Genomic DNA, 24,166 nt, shown 5'->3' with positions numbered 1-24,166 from the left:
CCCGGAGGCTCTAGGAAAGCATCCAGAGCCTGGGGAGGGCTAAAAACTCGCCCCCCATGCCACCGTGGTGCAGGGGGCCAACTAGGCCACGCCCATACAGCAACGGGGCAGCGAACCTATTGCTGCAATTTTTGAAGCCCACCCCTGCTTTAATCCAAATAATACTGTCTTCTTTTAGATTTTCCTAAACTCAAGCCCTATTTCTAAGTTCAGATACATTAAAACTGAAACAATTTGGGAGATGTTAGCCCACATGTAGCCTATCGCTGTAGCAGTGAGCACAGGACGAAAAGTTCTCCAAGATCAGCCAAGTGAGATGCAACATGCTGAAAGTCTCACTCTACTAAGAACATCTTCAGTAATGCTTTAGAGGTCTCAAAGCTTTAAAGTGCTTGGCTTTGTATCACAACACGTAATCCATACATCAAAGACAAGACCAGAGCAGAAAAGCAACAGGCTGAGTTTGACAGAGCTCAGATGTGGAACAATTCTGAGTGACTCTTTAAGCATATCATTATTGGTGTTTTTTTCATACCTTTTGTGAATGCCATTCTTTCAGATGGCACATGATAATTTGGTTTGGAAAAAGATGCTCAGCTCCCAAAGAAATTTGTGGCAAGGCTACCTATGAAGAAGTGCATACATCCTACAGATCCAGGCTGGTCTGTGACCATAGTTTATCCTTGCAATTGCTGTGATCACAACAGACTGCAGTCCAGTTATCCTAGCTTTATTTTCAGTAACCTCACATAGCCTCTTTGTTGCAAGTACTGAAAAAAACAGCAGGTAAGAAGATCCTAAACAACTGGTGTTTTTATGTTACTCTCCTTAAAAATAAAAAAAGACAAGGGTTGGGGAAAACAGTCCAAACCTGAAAATCAAAAATCAATACTGAGCATCAACAGAAGGGCTTTTCAAAAAAGCAATAGCTTTCTCTCCTCCAATAACAATTACACAACTTTAGCACCATTGCCAAGCAATAAAGTGTCATGATTGTAAACCAGAAACAATTAAGATGTTCTCATCATCAATGGATTCATTTAAATGTTACTGGTGCACTTCAGCTTCATTTATTCATTGGACCCGCAAATGTACTTAACATCGTCTAATTGGTCTGGGGAGCATATTAAAGCATTACAAATGCATGTCCCTGAGCATCAATCTTGTCTTACTAAAAGCTACATGATATGGAGCATATGTGGCAGAATTCATGAATTTGATGATGCAGAAAACTGAGTGTAAAAAGCTGGTGTCCTTAATTTAAAAAAAAAATCAAATGAACTACAACCTCTGCCACAAAAATTTCCAAATTATATGTGTAGCTAATGCATTGTAACACTGTCATTGAGCGAGGATACACTCACACTTGGAATAGTGTGCATAGAGGTTTCATGTGATTTCAGGAAGGTTATTGTACTGATGGAAATGTAGGAAAAAGCAGCTGAAATGGTGGGAGGAGGAGGAAGAGGACTGGAATCATTCCCCTGCAAAGACTATAACATGGTTGGAGGTGTTTTAGATGAGTAACAAGAAAGTCAAGATAGAGGAGTATCAAGTGAAGCATAATGCAATCAATCACTCAGTCAATCAATCACTCAGTCTTGCTCCCTTTCTTAACCAGTATAACTTGATTGACCCAGTCTATAACATTACAGAAGTGAAATAAAGTTCTTCATCACATAAAATTCATTGCCACAATATACGGTAGTTTAAATTCATTAGACAAATTCAGGGAGGATTAGCTATTTATGATGGATGTGGATAAGGAAATATTCAGATTCAACACCTCCTGACTGTCAATTGTCTGAGAACAGTAGCAGGAGACTTTCTTCTTTGGGACAACCATGACCTGGATAACTGAGAATCTCTATAGACCTTTAGCAGGAGAAGACAAAGCCCATTGCCTTTGTGCTGGTTTCCTGAAGACATCTTACCAGTTTCAGCATTAAGTTAGTTTTCTTTTCTTCCCCTCCAAAAGTTTGATTAATGGAACTTTGATGGGACATTATTGTTTTTCATATGAGAATTTCTTGTGGTGCCTTCAGATGTACTGAGACCAGTTTGTGCAGGTCTAGATTAATTGCATTCTATTTAGACCAGTGGTTCTCAACCTTCCCAATGCCATGATCCTTTAATACAGTTCTCCATGTTGTGGTGACCTCCAACCATAAAATTGGTGTCTTGGTTCCTAAGACCATCGAAAATATGTGTTTTCCTATGGTCTTAGGCGACCCCTGTGAAAGGGTTGTTCAATCCCCAAAGGGGTTCCGACCCACAGGTTGAGAACCACTGATTTAGACCATGATATTAAAGTTATGCAAAACAGTTGGACTGAGCAAAGGCTTTTTAAATATGGGACACATTACAGCCTTCTTTACAAGTCACGGAAGCTCTTCCTCACTTCACAAGTGTTGATTATTGTTCACTTGCAGTTTCCTGCCATCTCATGGGAGGTCTTGTGTAAATATGTTTTATTTTCATTTCATTTCGTACAGTCACATATATACTGTGCATAACCAGGGCCATATAACATTGAACAATAAACACAGCCATCCCTCTTGTCAACAATACCCCCCAAAATACAAACCCAATATACCACTTCGACCCTCCGTACACCCTTTCTTTCATCCCCCCCCTCCAACTTTCCTTTCTTCCCTCCAACATTCCCCTCTACCCTACTTCCCCTCCCCCTCTATCACTCCTCTCTCCCAATACACTCCCTGTGGGAGGTCTTAACCAGAGCAGGAATCCCCTCTCACAAATGGTGGAATTACACTGTGTAGAGTCTCCAGTGAGTCTCGGGAAGTCTCCCTTAGACTCACAGGCTCAAAATTACTCACAGGCCCAGATTACTTCAAAGATGTGGCCCCAATCATTTCTGTTTGTATTGTCCAACTGCTCTTGAATTTGTTTTGTTAGTCAAATGCTGCAATAATGTTTTATACCATTCAAATGGGAGCAATTTTCCTCTAAAAGGAAGTAGGTTTCTTAAAAAGGAACGTTGGATGGCATTCAGCCAATGATCTTTTTTAAGCAACTTTTCCTAAAAGGAAGCAAGCAACTTTTACTAAAGGGAAGCAAGTTTCTTAAAAAGTACCATTGAGTGGTATTCAGCCAATACAGTAAGGACTACAACATATTTATTTTTGCCTTTCAACTATCCACTTAAGTTTGAATGTGACTCAGACTCAAGATAAATCTTTTTCCAACTGTGCTCTATATTTCTCCAACACTGCTCTATTTCAATATACTATTCTGATACAATCTGGCCATTCCCTGCATGATTCTTTACTCCAGAGAGGGATCACAGTGTCAGGCAAACTGCCTACCAGATCTTCCCTATCTGAAAACTCACAGGGTCTATTAGATACCTGCAATAGAAGGACTCAATCTAATAGGTCCTCCCCCTCTGTGGAGGGGATGTTGCAAAGAATTACAGTATCTGCCCCTGATGAGGGACAAAGTTCAATGCCTTCCCTTTCAAATCACATTTTGTCTGCCCTAAGCTAAAAACTAGATTTAGCATATGGCCTTTAATGTGTTCTGGGTCCTTGATTCACATCTGCCACAGTAGCTATGAACTTCTGGACCATTGTAGACCCCTTGCTGTGGAAAGGTAGATTGATGTCCCCAACACTACTGGCTGGGAAACTCCCCCACCAGAAATCAGCTGAAGTAGCCTGGCAGGAACGCCATTGAATGGTAGGGGGGGGATGGTGCCAGTGGTGGGATTCAAATAATTTAACAACCAGTTCTCTGTCCTTATTGATTAATCATATTCATTAAAACCTTACTAGATTCCTGTGGTTGGGTTAATGTTATAACCAAATCATCCACGAAAGTAAGTATTCTATATTCTTGATGCCTAATCTTGATTCCTTGTAGATCATCTGATCCCCGTATTTTGTTCAACAATAATTCCAGAGTTATGATAAACAGTAATGGGGATAGGGGACAACTCTGCCTTGTACCTTTCTCAATTTTAAATGGATCTGTTAAGGTTCTATTGACTATGATTTGAGCTGTGTGTTCCTGATATATTGCTTTAATTGATTGTAAAAAGTGCTCTCCTATTTGCATTTTTTTTATTTTCAATAAAAATTGCCAATTCACTCGATCAAAGGCTTTCTCGGCATCTAGAAATATAAGCGCAGCAGGGATTTAGTTATTATTTCCCAAATATTCCAGTATATTAACAATTAGTCTTACATTACTTCTCATTTGTCTCCCTTGTATAAAACTGGTTTGATCATTATGAATCAATTGCTGAATAACCAACATTAACCTATTCGTTAGTATTTTAGTAAAAATTTTTATAGTCTATATTAAGTAATGATATAGGTCTGTTTTTCGTGAATTTTTCACAGAACTGTACATGAATAACAAAATACAAGGTTTAGATATAGATAGATACCTGGATAAAGAAAAAATACTTATAGTTAAAGACGAGTAGAGGGAGAGATTGAATCAACCAATAACTTTGGGGGAAATTCTCCAGGTAATTAAACAGCTAAAGGTAGGGAAAGATGGGCTGACATCGGCTTATTACAAAAATTTACAATTAGAAATGGTAGAACCTCTTAAGGAACTATTTAATAAGATCCAAGTGGAAGGGAAGGTACCCCCATCTTGGAAGACAGCCTTTATATCCCTGATACCAAAAGAGGATCAAGATCTTAGTCAACCAAAAAATTACAGACCTATAACCGGTTCTCTGTCCTAATGACCAGCTGGGTGGGTGTGGCTCTATGGTCATGTGACTGTGTGTGTGTGTGACCAACTCAACATTTCTCAAGTCAATGGGTGCTTCGCCTTGGCTGCTACAATGTAATAAGGGTTAACTGGAGAGACAGTTTCTGTAAACAGGGCAATAAAGATTAAGCTAGAAACAACACCAGAATGTTTCCTTCCTGCCTTCCTTATAGAATTAGCCCTGTAAAGTGGAAAAAAACAAAATGAGATTTCTCCCAACAACCGGTTGTCCGAATTGCTTATAAAGTTAACAACTGGTTCTCCCAAATAGGTGCGAATTGGCTGAATCACACCACTGGATGGTACCCAAGCAGCAAACCCGACTGATGCTTTTGGCTCAGCTGAACAAAAAAGGACCACATCACTACATCAGATTATTTGTGACATAATGCCTTTTGATGTCAACAGTCTTGGAGAGGACAATAACTCCCCCCACTTCCCATACACACTTGATGTCTTACTAAATCTAGAAAAAGTGTATATTTCCCCCAGCAAATGTACACTGTGTAGTTCCAGGCAGCAGAAGTATTATAAAATGAGATGAGGTTTTCTGCTATAAACTTTAAATAGGCTTTATTGCCCATAGAAAGGAATATCAGGAGCCCTATTAAGAACTATAAATAAATTAAAGAGGATGATTCCCTTAGGAGACAGAAAGCATAAAGCTGTGAACATCTTGGTCACAGCAAGATAAAAACTCAGATGCTGAAGAAATAGTTAATTACTTTACATAGGATGCATAACCTTGCTTAGTTACACACACACACACACACACACACACACACACACACACACACCAGATGGGCTGAAAGCCTCTGAGTCACAATCTTTCCTACTCATTCCTTATTCCAGACATTGCATTAATGGTAAAAAAAAAAGAGTCTGTGAGTCACAATCTGTCTCTCTCTCTCTCTCTCACACACACACACACGCACATGTATACATCAGCACATATGCATATAAATAGAGCACAATAGCTTTCCCAACTTTGTGTCTTACTAAGGGTGTGGAACTTCACACACCAGAATTCCCAGACAGGCCAAGTATGAATTGTGCAAGACAATTAAGCCCACATTGGGAGGCAACCAGCCTGCAGAAAACTTCCTAGAACAATGGGAACTTGACTTATTATGCCTCGAGATCACATAAGTGCAGACGCCAACAAGTCAACTTCAGCTTCTGTTCACTGCATTGATGCAAGTCTTTAGCCATAATCTGGGCATAATTTACCACTGTTTCCTCTTGAGCTATTTTCCACAACTTCCAATTTAGTCTACAGCCTTGGGATTTCAGGAAGTAATCAGTTTCAACCCTGCTAAGCTTTTTTGGATGTCAGGCTAAGCTCATAATATCCTGCAGAAATATTAAAGGACAAAGATTATTTAAAGAATAATTTTTGCTTAATATTGTACAGAGACAAAAGAAATTATACTGAGCTACAGGAAAAGTAGAAATCTTCCAGTATGTTTACGTATACTCTGTTACAACTTCCAGAGATGCCCACTGTTCAAAAACTATATCAATAGGAAGACATTAGATATTATGGTGCCAAGAAAGATGTTTGGTAAGCAATCTTCCAAAATTAAGCCAAACAATGATAGGAAGGAAGGAAGGAAGGAAGTGACAGGTACAGGGGTGATATTCAGTAGGTTCTGACAGGTTCTGCAGAATCGGTAGCGGAAATTTTGAATAGTTCGGAGAACCGGCAAATACCACCTCTGGCTGGCCCCAGAATGGGGTGGGACTGGAGATTTTGCAGTATCCTTCCCCTGCACATCTACCAAGCCACGCCCACAGAACTGGTAGTAAAAAAAATGAATTTAACCACTGGACAGGGTGATTGAGTATCTGGTGAGCAGGAAGGAAGTCCTGTGATACACAGTAAGTACATCACCTTCCTTATTTCCAGCCTTCTGTCTTTCTATGCTTTGTGAGGAAGAAAATTTCCTTCCTCCTCTTTGTCATTGCTTAGGCACACTCCTTTGTCATTAACTTAAAAGAGCTCCATTGCCACTTTTTCTAATGACCCTCATTCTATATCAAAGCAAACCCAAAACACTAATTCAAATGCTATAGACAGTTTAGATTTCTGTAAGTCATTATGGCTAGCAAAGAGAATATAAGTAGATTTTTGTGGTTCGCTAACTTTGAGATGCCATTTGGGGGCCTCAAGCTCTACATTCATTATTCAATTGTCCTGTTTGTTTATATAATTTAATTTGGGATGTGAGGGATGGGTTGACTAAGTATCATATTCTTCTACTTGGGACTGCCTTAGTCTTCCATATTTCCTATTGCTTGAATATTCTTCATTCTTTCTGATTTTTTTTTTAAAAAGCAAAGTCTGAATCTGTGCAATTTTCTGATTAACAATATTAGCTGCAGCAGGCCTATGTGGCTGGGTGTGGGATAACAGAAAGCAATGGTTTGTGTATAATTGAGTGTCAAAGGGAACATGGCGTCTGCACACCTTGAGTGTTTGAAAACTCAGTTTACTCTAAAGGGGTTCATTGGAGCACCACTGTATTTCTGTTGCTAATACACAAATCTTCTTTGTATAGTTAAATAAAACCCAAGCATATCCACCCATAACAAATCATAGCACAACATTTCCTTATACAGAAGACTGTACTTGGAAACATTAAAACATGCCCTATATATTATTCTCATTAAGAAGTCATGTTTATATTTTACTTCACCAGAACTTAACTTCATTAATCTTCTATAAAGGCATTTTAGTACCACGAAGGATTGCAGAGATTAAGGTGCTATAGTCCCCCAAATTTGCAAGCCATTTTTAATGGAGAGGAAAGACCAGAGAGAGAAAGAAAGAGATTTTGAGAACAAAATCACATTCTGCTGACATCAAAATGCATAAGTTATCAGAAACAGCCTCCTGGGTACAATGTCCTCACACCCAGAACATCCTAGAAATTATACAATAGTCTAACATCTGCATGAAGATGCATTGATGAAGAAAAAGTTCCTCGTGTGTGTGTGTGTGTGTGTGTGTGTGTGTGTGTGTGTGGCTGTTGTTCATTCGCATCACCCAAACTCCAATTCCAATGACCTTAAGCATTAGGGGGATTGAACTCCACACATTGGAGAACATTGGTACATGTTCTAAAAATTCCTCTTTCATATTTCCTTTAGCCAAAATCTACTCTGAAATTAAAAACAGATTGCATGTCTGCTCTCTTGAATGTCCCAACCCTTGTCACCTGGTGATACTTTAAATCTGGAAAAAGGATATCAGAAAGACTCTTCTCTGTCAGACAGTGGGTTCCAGAGGGAGCCTTAAGATGGGATTCAGAAAATGGTTATTAGCTATCAAGCCCTTCGTGGCATATGGCCAGCCCGGCTATTTGTCTCCATTTTTTTGTGGAAAACCTCATCAGATATGTCAGGGACGGCATGCTCCAGATGTCAATGTCATCTTGCTGGAGTAGGAGTCATGCCTTCTCTGTGGTGGTGCTTGCTCCAGAGAGCAGCCTCCCTCCAGAAATCCAGATGGCCCCAACCCTATTAACTCTCATAAAGGAAATTAAAGCCTGGCTGTTCCCCAGGCATTTGGATTGTTAAATGAGCTTTGCTCATTTGGCTGATTGATTTTATTGCTCTGGTAAATTTGGAGTTATTTTTCTTGATCCTGGACTTTGGTTATGTGGCTTATTGGCTCTTTAATGTTATTGTTTCTTCTTTTTAATTTCTTATAAATTGTCCAGAGTCATTGCTATGAACAGCCCTGTCTGTCTGAATGTACATTAATCCATCTGATCAATCTTTTCATGCATTAAGAAGCAAATTATTTTTTTTTAAATTGCATAGTCCATTCAATCAACATTGCAAAGAGAACAAGAGAATCCAAAGAAGGTATTTGGCAAGCCAATAAATCTTTCAGCTTTTTTGGAATTGAAACGAAGCAATGACAAAGTAGCTGTTGGGTTTCTGTGAACATTGCCTTGCAGCCAACTTCTAAACATGTCCGATACTTATTAACTATATTTTTGCTGCAGCCAAAATAAATCTAGCTAGACAATAGCCACTGGTCCTCCTTACATCCAACTGCTGAAAATAATATTTCAAATTATGCATGTATGCATGTGATTCACTTCACAATCTGCTCTCTGAACAAACAAAAATGAAAGACCAAGGCAAAAAATGCCTAGATGGAGAAAGAAATGCCACTCCTAAAATTCCTAGGACTTATCTGCCAGTGGAAATTAACATCAATGATGATGAAAACAAGCTTGGTTCTGATGAACATTTAAAGTATTCAGCCATTTATTCAAAGCGTCCATAAAGGAGTTAATTTACACTACACATTATCAATATTTCCATAAATATTTTTCTTCTGCATTTCTAACACGATTTCCTTTCTTTTTCTTATGAAATAGATTATCTATCATCATGCTTTTGCTCTGGAACCTGGCTTATTTCCTATCGTGTAATTTGGGTAGAAACCTTGAAATGTGAGACATGCCCTGAAGATCTCAATGCCCACAATTAAAGTTGTTATGATCATCTGCTGCAGAGGTGGGTTGCTCCTGGTTTGGCCACCTACTGCCGGTTTGGCCACCTGCTCCCGGTTCGGACATTTCTGCACATATGCAGAAGCATTGGGCGCGAATGAGCACACGTGAACCGGTAGTAAAAAAAATTGGTAACCCATCACTGATCTGCTGGTTTTTAAACAACAAATTGTGGACTCTGGAAATTGAAATTCCAATGCAGCCCAAACTCTTGTCTAGGGCTAAATTAACAGCCATGAAAACAGCTAACATGGAAGCCTACATCTGCTGGTTTGGGTAACTTTAGTCTCTTCTCTCAAGTGCATCTTTGACATCTCTTTAGAAAAACTTTGGGGATAGTTTCTGCATGTCTTGTACTTAGACATTGCCCTTCTCCTTGCTTTGTGATTTGTAGAAGCTAAGCTGCATGCTATCTACTTAATGCTTGTCTTTAACTGCATTTGAAATGGTTCCTAGCTAGCAACAGGTGCAGAAGCACCTGCTTCATTTTTTTTTACTTCAAACAAATATAAAATTTGGTTTATAATTTTAGAAATGTTTATGCAAGTAGTCAATTAGTATCCAGAGGATGCTGTAAAATCCTGCCCTACCACGCCATTCAAAGATCATCTTATTAGCAAGGTGTGGACAACATTATTTGCATACCGTTGGTTTGATCTTCTCCAGTTCTTCAGCTCATACTCTGTATCCAAACTTAACTCCTATTTTTTACAACAGAATATACAATTCTCAAGATTCTACTTCAACTAATTCCAAGTTTTCTAAAAATACAGTGCTGTTTTTCTTCCCTTGCTTCCTCCCACAAATGACCAGAAATGGAGTTGCCTCCTATCCCTTAAAACGCTCATCCAATGGAGGAATCTTCTTGCTCCTTATTGAATCTTTAGCATTTGATTTTCACTCTTTTCTCTATGAACATTTTGGGATGAGTTCTCCACATGCACAATTGTGAACAACCATATAATCTTACATATAAGAATGGCAAAATCTAATTTGCCTACTAAAAATAACTTAGGTTTTTTCCCCCTAGAATTTCACATTTTTGAAATGTGTCACTACTTTCCAGACATGTATATCCTCTTGAATATGCTTGCCTTCTTAGACCTTATCTGTTAGATTTATGTAGAGAATCCAGTTGTAAAATACATACTGGTAGAACTATATTCTTCATTTTAGCAAGAATATGCGAATATATCCCAATGGATAATATAATAAAAATCATCCAAATAATGCTTGGCCTTCTTTCTATTCTTAGTCAAAATTCTGCTGGAGAAATCTCATTCCAGTCCAATTTTCTTTAAGTCTATGAGAACTTGGTGACACAACCACTAGCCTAACACAATGGGGGTGTCTAGTTAGAACTCTTTGCAGCAGAATTCCAGTATCATGGCAGTGGGATCAAAGAATTCTAGTTCTCTACATCATATGCTTTCAAATTGTTTTTAAAGCATGTCCCCAAAAGAATATCCAAATCAGTAGTTTAGGCCAGCCAATATTTGCCATGCAGGCATGTTTGCTCTATAATATTGGTCTTTCATGCAAAAACGGAAAGAGGTGGCATCTTCCCACACATAGCAATAGCACTTAGATTTATATACCACTTTACAGCTCTCTCTAAGCAGTTTACAGAGTCAGCATATTGTCCAAAACAATTTGGGTTCTCATTTTACCCACCTTGGAAGGATGGCAGGCTGAGTCAACCTTGAGCCAGTGAGATTTGAACTGCCAAATTCTAGTCAGCCGGCAGTCAGTAGAAGTAGCCTGCAGTACTGCACTCTAACCACTGTGCCACCGTGGCTCATGATATGAAATATTCTCAATTGGTGCCATGTAGCAGTGGCCTATCAAAAACCTATGGCTTCCATGGCTTCCTTATGCATATCTTACAAATTCTAGTCCCCTCAGCAAGCTGATATAAATTCCGAAAAAAGTTGTCACTTGAGAATGTGACCCAGCAATCTGTTATGACTGAAAATTTGATCAGTTTAGTATACTGGGGCCTTTTAAGTAACAGTAGCAGATTTGGAAGGGACCTTGGAGGTCATCTAGTCCAACTCCTGCTCACACAGGAGACCTGTACTAGGGATTCAAACCGCCAAATGGCCAACCTTTCTGATCAACAAGCTCAATGTCTTAGCCACTGAGCCACCTAGTCAGGCTTTTCATACTGCAGAAAATCTGGTTACCTCAGATGGGTAGGAATAAATATGCTTCACACATTAAATATGCTTCACACATTCATTAAATCTATTTTGATCTCTGATACAAATAAAGCAACCATCACAAGGTTTTTAGATACATTCCGGAATTATGGACCTTCTAGTTCCAACAAATCTGGAGGTCACCAGGTTAAAGAATGCTAATCAAAAGTAAGTTAATGTCATCTTCCATTAAATACAACTTTAGTCTGATCCTAGAAAAAGCATTGGCTGGAATGTTGAAAAACATTTGGCAATAAGCTCTATTTCATGTATTCAATGTAATCAGCCGAGGGGAGAATCTCAGTCTCTAGCTTCTTTGTGAATACAAGTGGCAGTAACAAGAGATATGGTACTTTTCATCTGTTAAGAATCGCAGACTGTAAAACATATGTTTGCACATCAAAACCTTGCAGAGAAATATTCATCAACATAAACCCCATTTGATAGTATTTAAACTTAATTAGTTACCAAAGATCAGTCCTTCCTACCCCCTTTCAACAAATTAGAAGGCAGAACTCGCTGAATACAAAAATATAGGAAAATCTAAAATGTGTGTGAGAAATACAAGTTGCTATTAGAAATATAAATAGTCCTCAACTTGTGATTACAATTGAGCCCAACATTTCTGTGAAACATTAGTTAGGTGAATTTTGCCCCATTTTATGACCTTTCTTCAGAGGTGGTATTCAGCAGGTTCTGACCAGTTCTGGAGAACTGGTAGCAGAAATTTTGAGTAGTTTGGAGAACTGGCAAATACCACCTCTGACTGGCCCCGCCCCCATCTATTCTCTGCCTCCCAAGTCCCAGCTGATTGGGAGGGAATGGGGATTTTGCAGTATCCTTCTCCTGCCACGCCCACCAAGCCACACGCACAGAACCGGTAGTAAAAAAAATTGAATCCCATCACCGCCTTTCTTGTCCCAGTTGTTAAGTGAATCACTGCTGTTGTTAAGTGAATCTGATTTCTTCGTTGACTTGGCATGTAAGGAGGACACAAAAGGTGATTATAGGACACTGCAACCGTTATAAATATGAGTCAGTTGTCAAGTTCTCTGAATTTTGATCAAATGACCATGGGCAAGCTGCAATGGTTATAAGTGTGAAAAATGGTCATAAGTCACTTTTTTCAGTGCCCTTGTAACTTTGAAAGGTCACTAAATGAACTATTATACGATGAGGACTACATGTTAATTCTATATGATTTGGAAGTGTGTTAGAAGAACCTTTTGTTAAAAAATAAAATATGAGACTCAAGCATAAATAGTTTGGGGTGTTCTAAGTAATATTCTCAAACTGGCTTGCTGAAAGAGAAAATGAACAACATTATATGGTTTTCAAATAATAAATATGGGCTTGCAGAATAATACAAATGTAATAGAAAGTGTTTGTTAGAATAACTTCTATCAAATCAAATATAGCAGGCAATTATTACCTTATGTCAAGAAGTGGTCATTTTAATGTTTCATGATAAACGATTAAGCTCACCTTTCTGACACCAAATAGCAGGACACAAATGCAGTAATAATTAAGGATTTGAAACATTTAACAGTATTACACTAATGGCAGGTATCCCAACTGAACACACTAGCAATTTATTGTTAAAGTATAAAGAGAATCCTTCCCAAATTGTAAGTCACTTCCGACAATCCAAGGCAAAATATGATTGTATGTTTATATAACCAAGGGTTTAAGGGTGGAGATGTTAAGGCTGGGTTGGAAACAGGGAAATAGTCATTGTGGAAAGAAATCCAATATACACCGGAATTATTTTCTCTACAGTGTGGTCTAATTCAGGAAAAACAATACCTAAGAGACAAAAACCTATGAATGTTTTGACAAAAAATTGATTACACAAAAAAATTAAAGCTCTCCAGATGTTTAACCACCCTGTGTTGCCCTTGCACAGCTGATTCAAATAAAAGGGTTGGCACTGCACCTAGCAAAGCTTTGTAGTCTTGCAGAATCCTGGGAATGGAGGTTTATTGAAAGAAAAAAAACAGGAAAGTCTTCAAAAGAAGAAAAAAACAAGAAAGTCCAGTTGCCTCCAGAAAAACCACCTTTGAGACACCCATGACCTGGATGACTGAGAATCTCTATAGACTTTTAGGCCATTGAAAGGTTTGAACAAACAAGGAAGATCTCTCTGAGTAAGTACTGTATGAAACTGGAGCTCTTCTAATTAATACTGTTGTATGGGCACTGCTTTAAGTACTTTAGTAAGCCAGTAAATGCAGTGCAAGAGATGGTAGGTTCCCTTCCTCCACTAGAATGAACCAGCGATTGAGATGAACTTACACAAACGGACGAGCAGCTCCTGTAAGCTTAATATTTAACTTCCCTCAACATTACTGTTTTGTAGACAAAGGAATGCTCTGGTCACCCATTTTGCTTCTAAGAATAAAGTTTGGGGAAGATAAGACACTCTTATTGCAATTTATTTTACTTTGTTGGCTGGTGTGAAAATGATTGGTATCTGAACAATGATTGGCTAAGAAATCTCAGCACTTCTTTCTGGCAGGAAGGGACTGTTATGTTTGTTCTACAACAGGGGTGTCAAACTCAAAGCCAGTGGGCCGAAATTGGCCCACTAGGTGCTTAGATCTGGCCCGTGGGGCTGCCCTGGAAACAGCAAAGGACTGGCCCATGGTGCCTTTGCCAGCGAAAATAGAGCTTGGGAAGGTTGCGTGCAGCCCTCCCAAACTCTGTTTTTGCTGGCAGAAAGCTGCAGGAGGCCGTTGCAGCTGAAAACGGAGCTCGGGAGCCCGTTTTCGTTGGCAGAGTGCTTGCGCTCTGACATGAGTGACATCGAACTGGCCATGCCTACCCCAGCCCCGTGAGATCAAACACAACCCTGATGTAGCCCTCAATGAAATCAAGTTTGATACCCCTGTGCTACAGGCTTGCAACATAGAAGTGCCTTTAGCATCATGTTAACTAAAATTATGAAAACCCGATACCCAAGTACTCCTGTGTTTTAGTTCTACAGTCAGAAGACTAGATTTCTGAATTGTAGGTCATTTGCTTAACCCATCATGAGGATCTGAGCCCTTTTGAGCCTTAGTTTCCTGAACACATTTCCTGCTTCTTAAACCCAGTAAACTTTATTAGCACTTATAGTTGCTATTGAAACTAATCAAATTCTCTCATAGCTAAAATGGCAGTCGAAACTTTCATTATCTCTTTCTTTTTTAAAGAAAAAAAATACTTTACTTTGATTAAAGGAAAAAGTGATCCATTTAGTGAAAGTGAAAAGTTAGAAATGTTACCAAAGCCACAATTTCTCAAAATTCAGATGAGAGTCTGCAAAAAATTGTCAGAGTATACTCTATAATTACACTAAAGGCTTCCATCTCCAGATAGGAAGAAAGTGCCATATGGTAGGTTTGAGCACAACATTGTAAAATGTTACTACTCATACAACAAGGTCTGCAAATATCAGAGCACCCACCAGATGGCGGGGTTTTGTGGCTTCTTTCTGCCATCTAGTGGTTGCAAATTTTTTATACCGCATACAGGTAGTCTTTGACTTATGACCACAATTGAGCCCAACATTTATGTTGTTAAATGAGAGATTTGTTAAGTGAGTTTTGCCCGACTTTTCTTGCCACCGTTATTAAGTGAATCACTACAGTTGATAAGTTAGTAACCTGATTGTGAAGTGACTCTGCCTTCCCCATTGACGTTGCTTGTCAGAACTATGCAAAAGATGATCACATGACCCTGGGATTCTGATCACATGATAATGAGGATGCTGCAAAGCTCATAACTATGAAAAATGGTAATAAGTCACATTTTTCAGTGCCGTAACTTTGAATGGTCACTAAGTGAACTGTTGTAAGTCGAGGATTACCTGTACTTTGAAGTCATTTGGCAACATTTTAAATGTCTTTCACAAGTGTAGAAAGAAAGCCCACGCTGAGTGTAAGAAGCATTGTACCAAAACCAGAAAAGCAGCAAAGGTGAAACTGTCTGTCCCCAGTGCAGTTTGTTAAAAAGAAAGGAAAGATGCAACAGTATTTAGGAGGACTGAATTTATTTCTTAACAGCCACATTAGAAACTTAAACATCGAATCTGTGCAAAATACAAATTTCCATGTGAAATTCTTATATACACTTTTTTTTTTAAAAAAAGAACACTCTAACAAAAATGCTTAATTAAGTTCCAGAAACATTTTAAGTGACAAGGAGTAGAGGAAGAGAATTCCCACTGGTACTGCTTAAGAGATGAGTAGATCTACAATAGAAATAAGTAAAGCAGAGAGAAAATTTTCATTCAGATGTCCCCCGTAGCCCAAACATGCAGAGAATTTTTGTTAATCACAGCAAAAAAGAAAAAAAAAGGTACCATTCTGTTAGGACACATCTGCATCCATTCCTAATCTTTACTTTGGGAATCTAAAGGAAGAATCTTTCTAAGATCCTTCAAGTGGTATTTAAAAGCCTTCACTGATATTTTTTAAAAGTATCTTTTTTTTTTAACATGCTAGGGAGCCACCAAATCCTTCAAAGTGGGAACTAAAGCCATCAGTATAACTCCTAGAAGACTGAGGGTCAGCATATTTAAGAACAGAATTATGGTTTCTGTGTGTGCTAAGCTTTGGCTAATTCCCGATTCATTACAAAACATTAAGCAGAAACTAATCATTAAAAACCAGCAAAAATTTTAACAAAATCCAAGTTGAATATCAAAGTAAGCAGGAAGAGTGGTATAAATTTCTAAAAATTCGGAAGCCAAGAAAAATGGATTTTGTTTAGCATACTCAAGAGACTAAAATCAGTCTTTGGAAATAGGGACATGAAACATAGTTGGACGAGAAAGAATTTTAATAGCATTTGATTTGAGTTTGGGATTCTCTATTCAGAAAGTATCAACTAAGTCATCTGCAGTGCTATTTTCCCTAGCTTCTTTGTACTATCCATTACTTTTATGAATCATACAATCAGACTTCCAATTCCAGAATATTTAGAATTATTCTCCTCTTGAACAAGCAGAGATATTCTTCTTTCTATTCTCAACTCTTATCAATAATTAAAATAAACCTGGTGCATTATCTGTTCCATCCTTTCAGGCTTAATAAGGATGGCAGAAGGACAGGGAAAAAAGCCAATTGTAAACAAGAGAATCCACTAGCAAAAGGCAGAATTCTTTTTCTTATGAAAATAGCCTTGTCTCCTAGAGGGAAAACACACATCTTTTTCTTGCAAATACTGTTTCTCCTCGGGATAGGAATGGTAATAATGTCTTTTTGTTTCAATGTTCTGAGAGACCATTTTGAAAAAAGTAAAATAACATATTACCTCAGGCACTGTATTCGGTGTTTAAAATATGTTTCATAATAGCTTTCTCAATTCTCAGTGAAAAGAAGATGAAACAGGTTTGGGAGGGAGAATACATGGCGTGGTGGGGGGAGGAGGGCTGTTCTGTCTGTTTTGTCCTTCAGGCCTTTAGATTTATAAGCAAAAGCTTGCAAAATATGTCACAATTATGCTGATGTCACAGCAGCATGACACTGCATTTCAGATAAATGCACTGAAATTCCTTAAGGAATGAAATCTGTGTCTTTCCGTTTCTAGACTTAAATCTTTGTATTTGTACCAAATGAATGTTAAAAAACAACCAAGGATTCATGTTTTAAGATTACTTTCTATATAGTTATTGTCAAAATGATTTGTAAAACTAAAAGGCCGTTCCCTTAATCGTTTCCTCCCCCTAATATTTAGTAGACCAAGAGCTACAGTTTAAGAAAATGCAGATGGAATTTGAGCAAAACTTTAATTGTTGCAAAGAAGGAATTAAAAAAAACCCCATAGAAATGCCTTATGATTAAATTTAAATAATTTCTTTTAAAAAAAAATAAGTTTGGAATGCATGCAAAGATAAGAGTTGCAATGCAGAGAGGGAAGGAACACTTGGAAAGAAGCAAGCCAGAAGTTTTGGACAAAGCAGGGTAAGTGACCACGCAGATTCTTATTTTGTATTTAGTACACAACACAACACAACATAACACACACACACACACTCCTCTAGTATGTTTAAAGACTAGTAGGAAGTATTAGGCATTCATCACAACATGGAAAAAAAGAAGCATAGAGAATAATAATCTTACACCAGAAATGGTTCAGCCAGTGAGGGGCTGTAGCACTGGAATGTTGAAATGAACTAAAGACAATGTAAAATATTGGAAAAAGAAAGTAGTCAGAGCAAGCTAACTGTAAATCTTTGATTACACAGCAGTAGATACATTGCACTGATACTGTAAAGTAGAACAAATGAACAGTAATTGTTTCTGAACAGCCAAAAATATTAAATAACCACATTTATTAAATTTCAAGTATCAATTAATAGTAGTTATCAAAGACTCCTTGAAATAGCAACAGACTTCAAACAATCAACTTCAAATTTGACTAAGCCAAAATAAATGATTCTGCTTTTATCTGAGACTGAATTTGGATTTACATGTACAATATATTGGTCACATCTTTTTTAACCCCAAAGCCACCTCTAACGCTTCCCTAAGAAACCTTCATTGAATGTGCAAATGACAAGGAAGTAACAAAATACCGTAGCCAAATAGAACATGGTTATTTGTGTCCATGTGACTGGATATAACTCAAAAAGAAAATTCTGGCCTTTTTACAGTGATCCAACATACCTTGGGAAATGGTTCAGAAATAGTCCCCCTTAGAGTGAGATAAACAACTGGATAAACAAAATTGTATTGTGTAATGATTATCAGCGGCTTCGAACAGTGTAAATAGACCCTCCTTTTCTATGCATTGCTTTCAAACGATTAGATAATACTGGGAGCATTTGAAGAGTTTCATTGGTGATAAATTTTTGATACACAGTTGAAGTAATCATTAACTAATGATTGTGCAATTAACAAGTCAAATTGTAGGGAAATAAAATATGAACATAATTTAATATTTTTTTAAAAAAATGTAAGGTACACTGAAGCAAACAGTGCAAAACATATTTGTGTTCTATTACTTCTTCACCCTTGAAGTTGCCCTAAAATCATTCATACATTGGCCACTCTGACGCTTCATTCCCTGAGTCTGAGATATGCAATAGCTGAATTGCAAGAATGGCAGTAGATATATATATATTTGCAGAGTTGTATCCATCCAACAAGATGCTGCTAGATCAAATTTCCCTTCTCTTACACCTTCTTGAGAATTGGAAACTCTGAAAAAGGTGTTGGGGGGGTGGGGGCAGGGGGAAAGAACACAAAAAACTGTTGCATAAGCAGAAACTATGTGCTAGGGCAGTGATGGCGAACCTATGACACGCGTGTCAGTGCTGACACGCGTAGCCATTTGGGGTGACACGCACAGGATTTCATGCGATTCATCCTCGGCTCCTGCACGGCCACCGAGGATGAAAGAATCTGTGCTGGAGGAACGGGGGGGGCGGGACGTGTGATCTCCCCCGCCCACACTCACTTACTGTATCGCTGCCGCCCCTTTCTGAGCGCAGGGGCTGCTGGTAAGGCGTGCGTGCCGTGCGCACACAAGTCATCAGCGCGGCGAGGGAGGACCCGCAGGAGAGGAGCGCGGGAACAGTGCGCGCCTCTCTCCAGTCAGGCCGGCACAGAGAGTCTACTCCTGGGACTGTCAGTTACGACCGCACCACAGCAGGGAACAGCGGAGTGCCAACAGGAACTGTGAGCGCCATTATACATTTTTGTAGTTTAAACTATAAATTGCGCAAAATTATGTTTTTGTCGAAGTGACACACAACGCGAGTTATGCTCGATTTTTTGCCGATTTTTGACACACCACGCCAAAAAGGTTGCCCATCACTGTGCTAGGGAGACCTTGAAATAACTAGAGAAGTTTAGTGTGTGTTTGAAGAGAGAGGGAGGGAGGGAGGGAGGGAGAGAATCTCCTAATGCAGGAGGGTTTTATGAGGGATGGGAAGGAAACGGTGGGTTCACATGTTTAGAGCTTGCCTATCATAAACTGATAAATGGGAGGGCTGCAAATTGCAAGGGCAGGAGGAGAAATAATATATAGATAGCTGGGAAAACATGGCTAGGAAGCAGAGGAAGGGCAAGCAGAAAGGCAAGGCAGGAAGGGTGAGGAATGGGGAGTCATGATTTTACTAACTGGGAGGAAACAGACAGGCTTGCCCAGAGCCAGACTCAAAGCCATAGTGGGCAAGAAGGGATCAGAGCAGGAAGGTCCCAGAAACTGGTCTTGCAGGAGAGTGCTTTGGAAACATAGGTTGCCTCAGTAAGTGGCCTTTAGAAGTTTATATCGAGAAAAAATATCGAGAAAAACATGGCAATTAGAGGAAAAGGAAATTCAGTGATGCAGCTGCAGGTATGTTGAGACAGAGTAAGGCTCAAATGTGTAATCCCAGCCCAACCTGAATGGTTGTCAAATACCATCTTACTCTGCCTGGACAAATCAGTGGCCACACCATAGGAAGTACAATTGTATGCCAAGAAGAGGGTAGGTAGAGCAGCCTCAAAAGACTAGTTATGTGAAAGTAGGAAATGCTGTTTACAGCTTCCCTACCTCTGCTGCTCATCACTGCAGAAGAGAGGTGACCAGAAAGCCTTGATCCCAGGTCCAAGGGATAGAGGTTGGAGAACCAACAAGCTTTTCCATTGTTAAAAGAAGCCTTGTTTATTGGTACAGCAGTTTCCACAGTCCATACTGGCTTCTGATAATACAATTCCCTTTCCACTCTGTTCTTCCCTGGATCTAGTCCCTTGCTCCATGGCTCATCTGTCAGATGATGCACATTTGGGCATGCTTCTTAGGAATGGAGCAACATTGTGCCTAGGCAAGCTAACAGCAGAACCGAGTTCTCAGTGGGTTCTGGCTTTCTGGTGGCACAATTACTATTATAGCGAGGAGGAACTCATTGGTTTTATTCATGGAGGGGTGTCACACAAACACCTTTGCTGTTTCTGGGGGTTCACAATATCACAGCATTTGAGTAGGACCACCTAAAATTCTTACATGCAAGCAAATAATTATCAGAGCAAAAATTAACCCTCTTTTAAAAATAATTTTAAAAGCCTCTTTTCATCAGCATTGTTCATTTAATTAAAGATTATTGTCATGTACTGTGCTTAGCACTATATTTCTCCATTCTAATGAAATGAATAGGACAATTTTCCAAGTAGGAATACATGAGACTAAAGGGTGAAAATAGAACAGCATGTATATTTAAGAATAATTCCAATGTACCACTTAATCCTTTAACAGGCTGGCTCTAAATTAAATCTTTATTGATGGGTTTTATGAAGTTGTTTCTATTCTGTTTAGTGGTAAGTTAACATTACATTATACAAATAATATTTATGTAATTGGGTATAGAGAACCAGATATATATTCCAGGTGAGCTATTATTTTATCAGCCACAAGTCAAATTGGTTTTAGTTTCAGAAGCTATGATCATCCAAACCGTTTATAAAGTATACAAGCCTCATAGTTGGACTTTATTTTTTACAGCTATTTCCTAAGACTTTGAAGAAGCATGTATTCTTCAAAGATAAATTGGGACAATTATAACTAAAAGGACCCTATTAATTATTTTTATCTTAAATTTATCCGCAGATATCTCCTGTGTAAATCTTCTATAATGGCAAAATAAATTTAAGGCCCTATACCTTTTTTTCTCTTTCAGTCCAATGTGGCTTTCATATCAAGTGAATATACTATAATTCTCAGCCATATCCTAATTTCTATGGGACTCTATGGTGTCAAAAAGATCTATAAAGTCAATAACTGAAACATTCCCCCTCTTTCTCAAATTATTCCATTTTTATACTACTCTGATCCTTACAACTTTCAAAAGATGGATTGAGAAAAAGCATCCTAACATAGATACATCTTACTTTCCATATCAACTCTAGGTCATCTCTAATATAAATTAACAAAATTGCTCCTTGATTTGAGAAAAAAATAAATATAGGCTATTGTTGTACTTTGGATTACTTTAATTAATTAAAGTCTAATATTTACTCTTTGAATTCATTCATAAATATTACAGAAAATGCCCAGAGTTCACAAAGGCTCTATCAAAGAGACGTCAATACAACTATTATGGGCTAAGCATACATTGGAACTTTTTTAAAAACAAACAAACAAACGAATGCAGACAGTAGCCCCATAGATAAAGCAAAAGGTAGAAAAAGTATGTGCCACAATCAGTTTTCAAAAAAAACCTCCACGTAGTAAAAATTTGCTATTGCCCTATGTATGAAAGTTCTTCCTTTCACAGTCATTAAAATAAGAATATCAAAATGTAAACATAAAGGAATATCTGTTTTTTTAACTAAAAATAGATCAGTCATGTAATTTAAAAAAAATATCTATAAACTATCCTTCATATCTCCATGGTCGGGAAATGAATTTGGACACTAACATTCATAATCCAACAACAATAATAATAATAATATAAAGAAATGAATGATTTTATAATTGCACCATGGAGTTCTGGGCTCATTAAAGCACCTGCTGAATTGAAATACTTATATTTGTGCAAAACCCCAGAGCTGTTTGTTTTGGAAATCTGAAAGGCACAACCGAGATTCAGAAGAATTTTAAAGCTAGAAAAATTTCTTGAACAATTCAAGCATATCCTCATATGACAAGTCCACTTCCCTGTAAAAATTGCCAAGTAACTCCTGAAGCACAAAAAAGAATGGCATGCTAAAGCTTAGGAGTTCATACAAGTAGATATAGTTGTATGCATTGTCCCTGAAATGAAGTCTGGTTGTGTGCAGGAAACCATGCATCCAGTTAGAGAGGCGTCTTGGAAGGTCAAGCAGATCCCTGGTCACCTTAAGAGGCCAGCATAGAGCTTTCCCAAAGAATGAAGGCAGGATACCTGGCGACCGGTCTTCTGAGCTGCTACTAGTAGCAAAAGCACTTTCTGAGCTAGTTTCTTCGCACATGGGTTCTTGATGCCTCTGAAATCCTGCTTCCTCCTTTAAAGAGAAATAGGGTGTTCAACTTCAATATTTCAAATAAAGAAAAACAGTTATTGTCTACATTTGTGACCTGCCACGATTCTTAGACTCTCTAGAGCAGGGGTGTCAAACTCAGTTTCATTGAAGGCTGCATCAGGGTTGTGTTTGACCTCGGGAGGCCGGGTGGACATGGCCGGCTTGACATCACTCATGTCGGGGGTGCTTGTAGTGGGTGGACCTGGGAGCATCCATTGTTTCCAGCGAGATCAGGGAGAGTGCCATACCCTTGTCCTCCAGAGGAGCCTCACTGTTCCTCTCAGGCCCTCTGCAACCCTCTGTGTTTTGTCTGCAACAACTTCCTGCAACCCTCTGCCAATGAAAATGGAGCTTGGGAGGACCGTTTTTTCCTGCAATGGCTTCCTGCAACAGTTTGCCAGCGAAAATGGAACACAGCCCTCATGAGCTCTGTTTTCGCTGGCAGAGGTACTGCAGGCCGGTCCTTCACTGTTTCCAGGGTAGTCCTGTGGGCCAGATCTTGGCTGGATCCGCCCCACAGGCCCTGAGTTTGACACCTCTGCTCTCAATTGCAAAATATTTCTTTGCAAGGTAATCTCCAAAAATCTATTTTATGTCAGGGCTTCAACTTAGAAAAGGATCACCCTGATGGCCAACCAACTCCAAAATAAGTAAGAGAATATTTTCCATTGAGTTCAAGTTATAAATAGATCTCAATTTTCAGAATCAAGCTAGACATAAAGGTCATGTCTTATCTTATCTTTTTTTCCCTAGTGTCTTCTTTCAAAAACTAATAAAAAGCCTTAGAGAGGCTGCAAGAAAGATAGAATGAGAATGCAAAGGCTATTTAATACTTTCTCATCTTGATACATAGAAAAAATGGCAGCCAAGGGAAAGAAAGCATGTAATTGAGGTTAGTTTCTTTCTTGCTTATCACCATATGTACTACATTTTCCAGTCAAAATTGAAAAGGCATTAGAACATAGGTGAAATTCAGCAGGTTCTGACAGGTTCTGGAGAACCAGTAGTGGAAATTTTGAGTAGTTCAGAGAACCAGCAAATACCACCTCTGGCTGGCAATATCCCTCCACCAGGAGTGGGGAGGTAATGGAGATTTTGCAGTATCCTTCTCCTGCTATGCCCACCGAGCCACGCCCATAGAACCGGTAGTAAACAAAATTGAATTTCACCATTGCATTAGAATGTATTTAATATGAATAGGCTAGGAAAATAACAGTTGGGCTTGTTAAAATAATGGAACCATCAGAAATCTCATTGGTGCTTCGAAGTTCAAATAAGAATCATTTCTTACAATTCTTACATATTTTAGCTCTTCCTCTTCAGCATGTGGCACGAAGACATACCTTGATATAAATGTTTTAAAGCTAGGGTGGCCCACAGACTGAGCGAAAACATCTCTGAATGTATCAGTTCAATTCTGCTGAGTGACACATTTTGGATATCCAGTGATCACCCCTATCTAATTCAAGTGCAGAGGAGTCTCTGATAGAATAACATATATGGTTTCCCTTTTATGTATCACTTCCAATGAGCTGGAATTTGTCTCTTTATAATCTTCCTACTCTCTGTCATACTTTAGTAGAAATACGTATATACCTTTATTTCCATTCTTTTCTTTCTGTGCTTATTCTTTGTTTTACATTGTGCAAAATGAAGCTTGCAGTAAAAATTACCTGAAAAATAAAAGGAATGCCATTAGATTTTGTTCCTT

The 24,166-nt window shown here is 38.6% G+C and overlaps 1 protein-coding gene across 2 annotated transcripts in view; it reads right to left on the bottom strand.

Annotated features, from left to right (window-relative positions):
* The window catches only part of MICAL2 (microtubule associated monooxygenase, calponin and LIM domain containing 2), a 142,171-nt gene that overhangs the window by 47,402 nt on the left and 70,603 nt on the right, over positions 1 to 24,166 (bottom strand). For both annotated transcript variants that reach the window (XM_087718123.1, XM_087718131.1), the window contains 2 exons: positions 24,052 to 24,128; positions 22,338 to 22,437 (listed from right to left, as the gene is read on the bottom strand). In XM_087718123.1, coding sequence (XP_087574249.1) covers positions 22,338 to 22,437; positions 24,052 to 24,128 — 177 coding nt within the window. The remainder of the gene's footprint in view (positions 1 to 22,337; positions 22,438 to 24,051; positions 24,129 to 24,166) is intronic.

The sequence above is a fragment of the Thamnophis sirtalis genome, unplaced genomic scaffold, assembly GCF_051295495.1.
Source record: "Thamnophis sirtalis isolate CommonGarterSnake01/CBP01778 unplaced genomic scaffold, rThaSir2_p1.2 scaffold_1, whole genome shotgun sequence".
NCBI lineage: Eukaryota > Metazoa > Chordata > Lepidosauria > Squamata > Natricidae > Thamnophis > Thamnophis sirtalis.
This window is presented reverse-complemented; position numbering and strand designations above follow the sequence as displayed.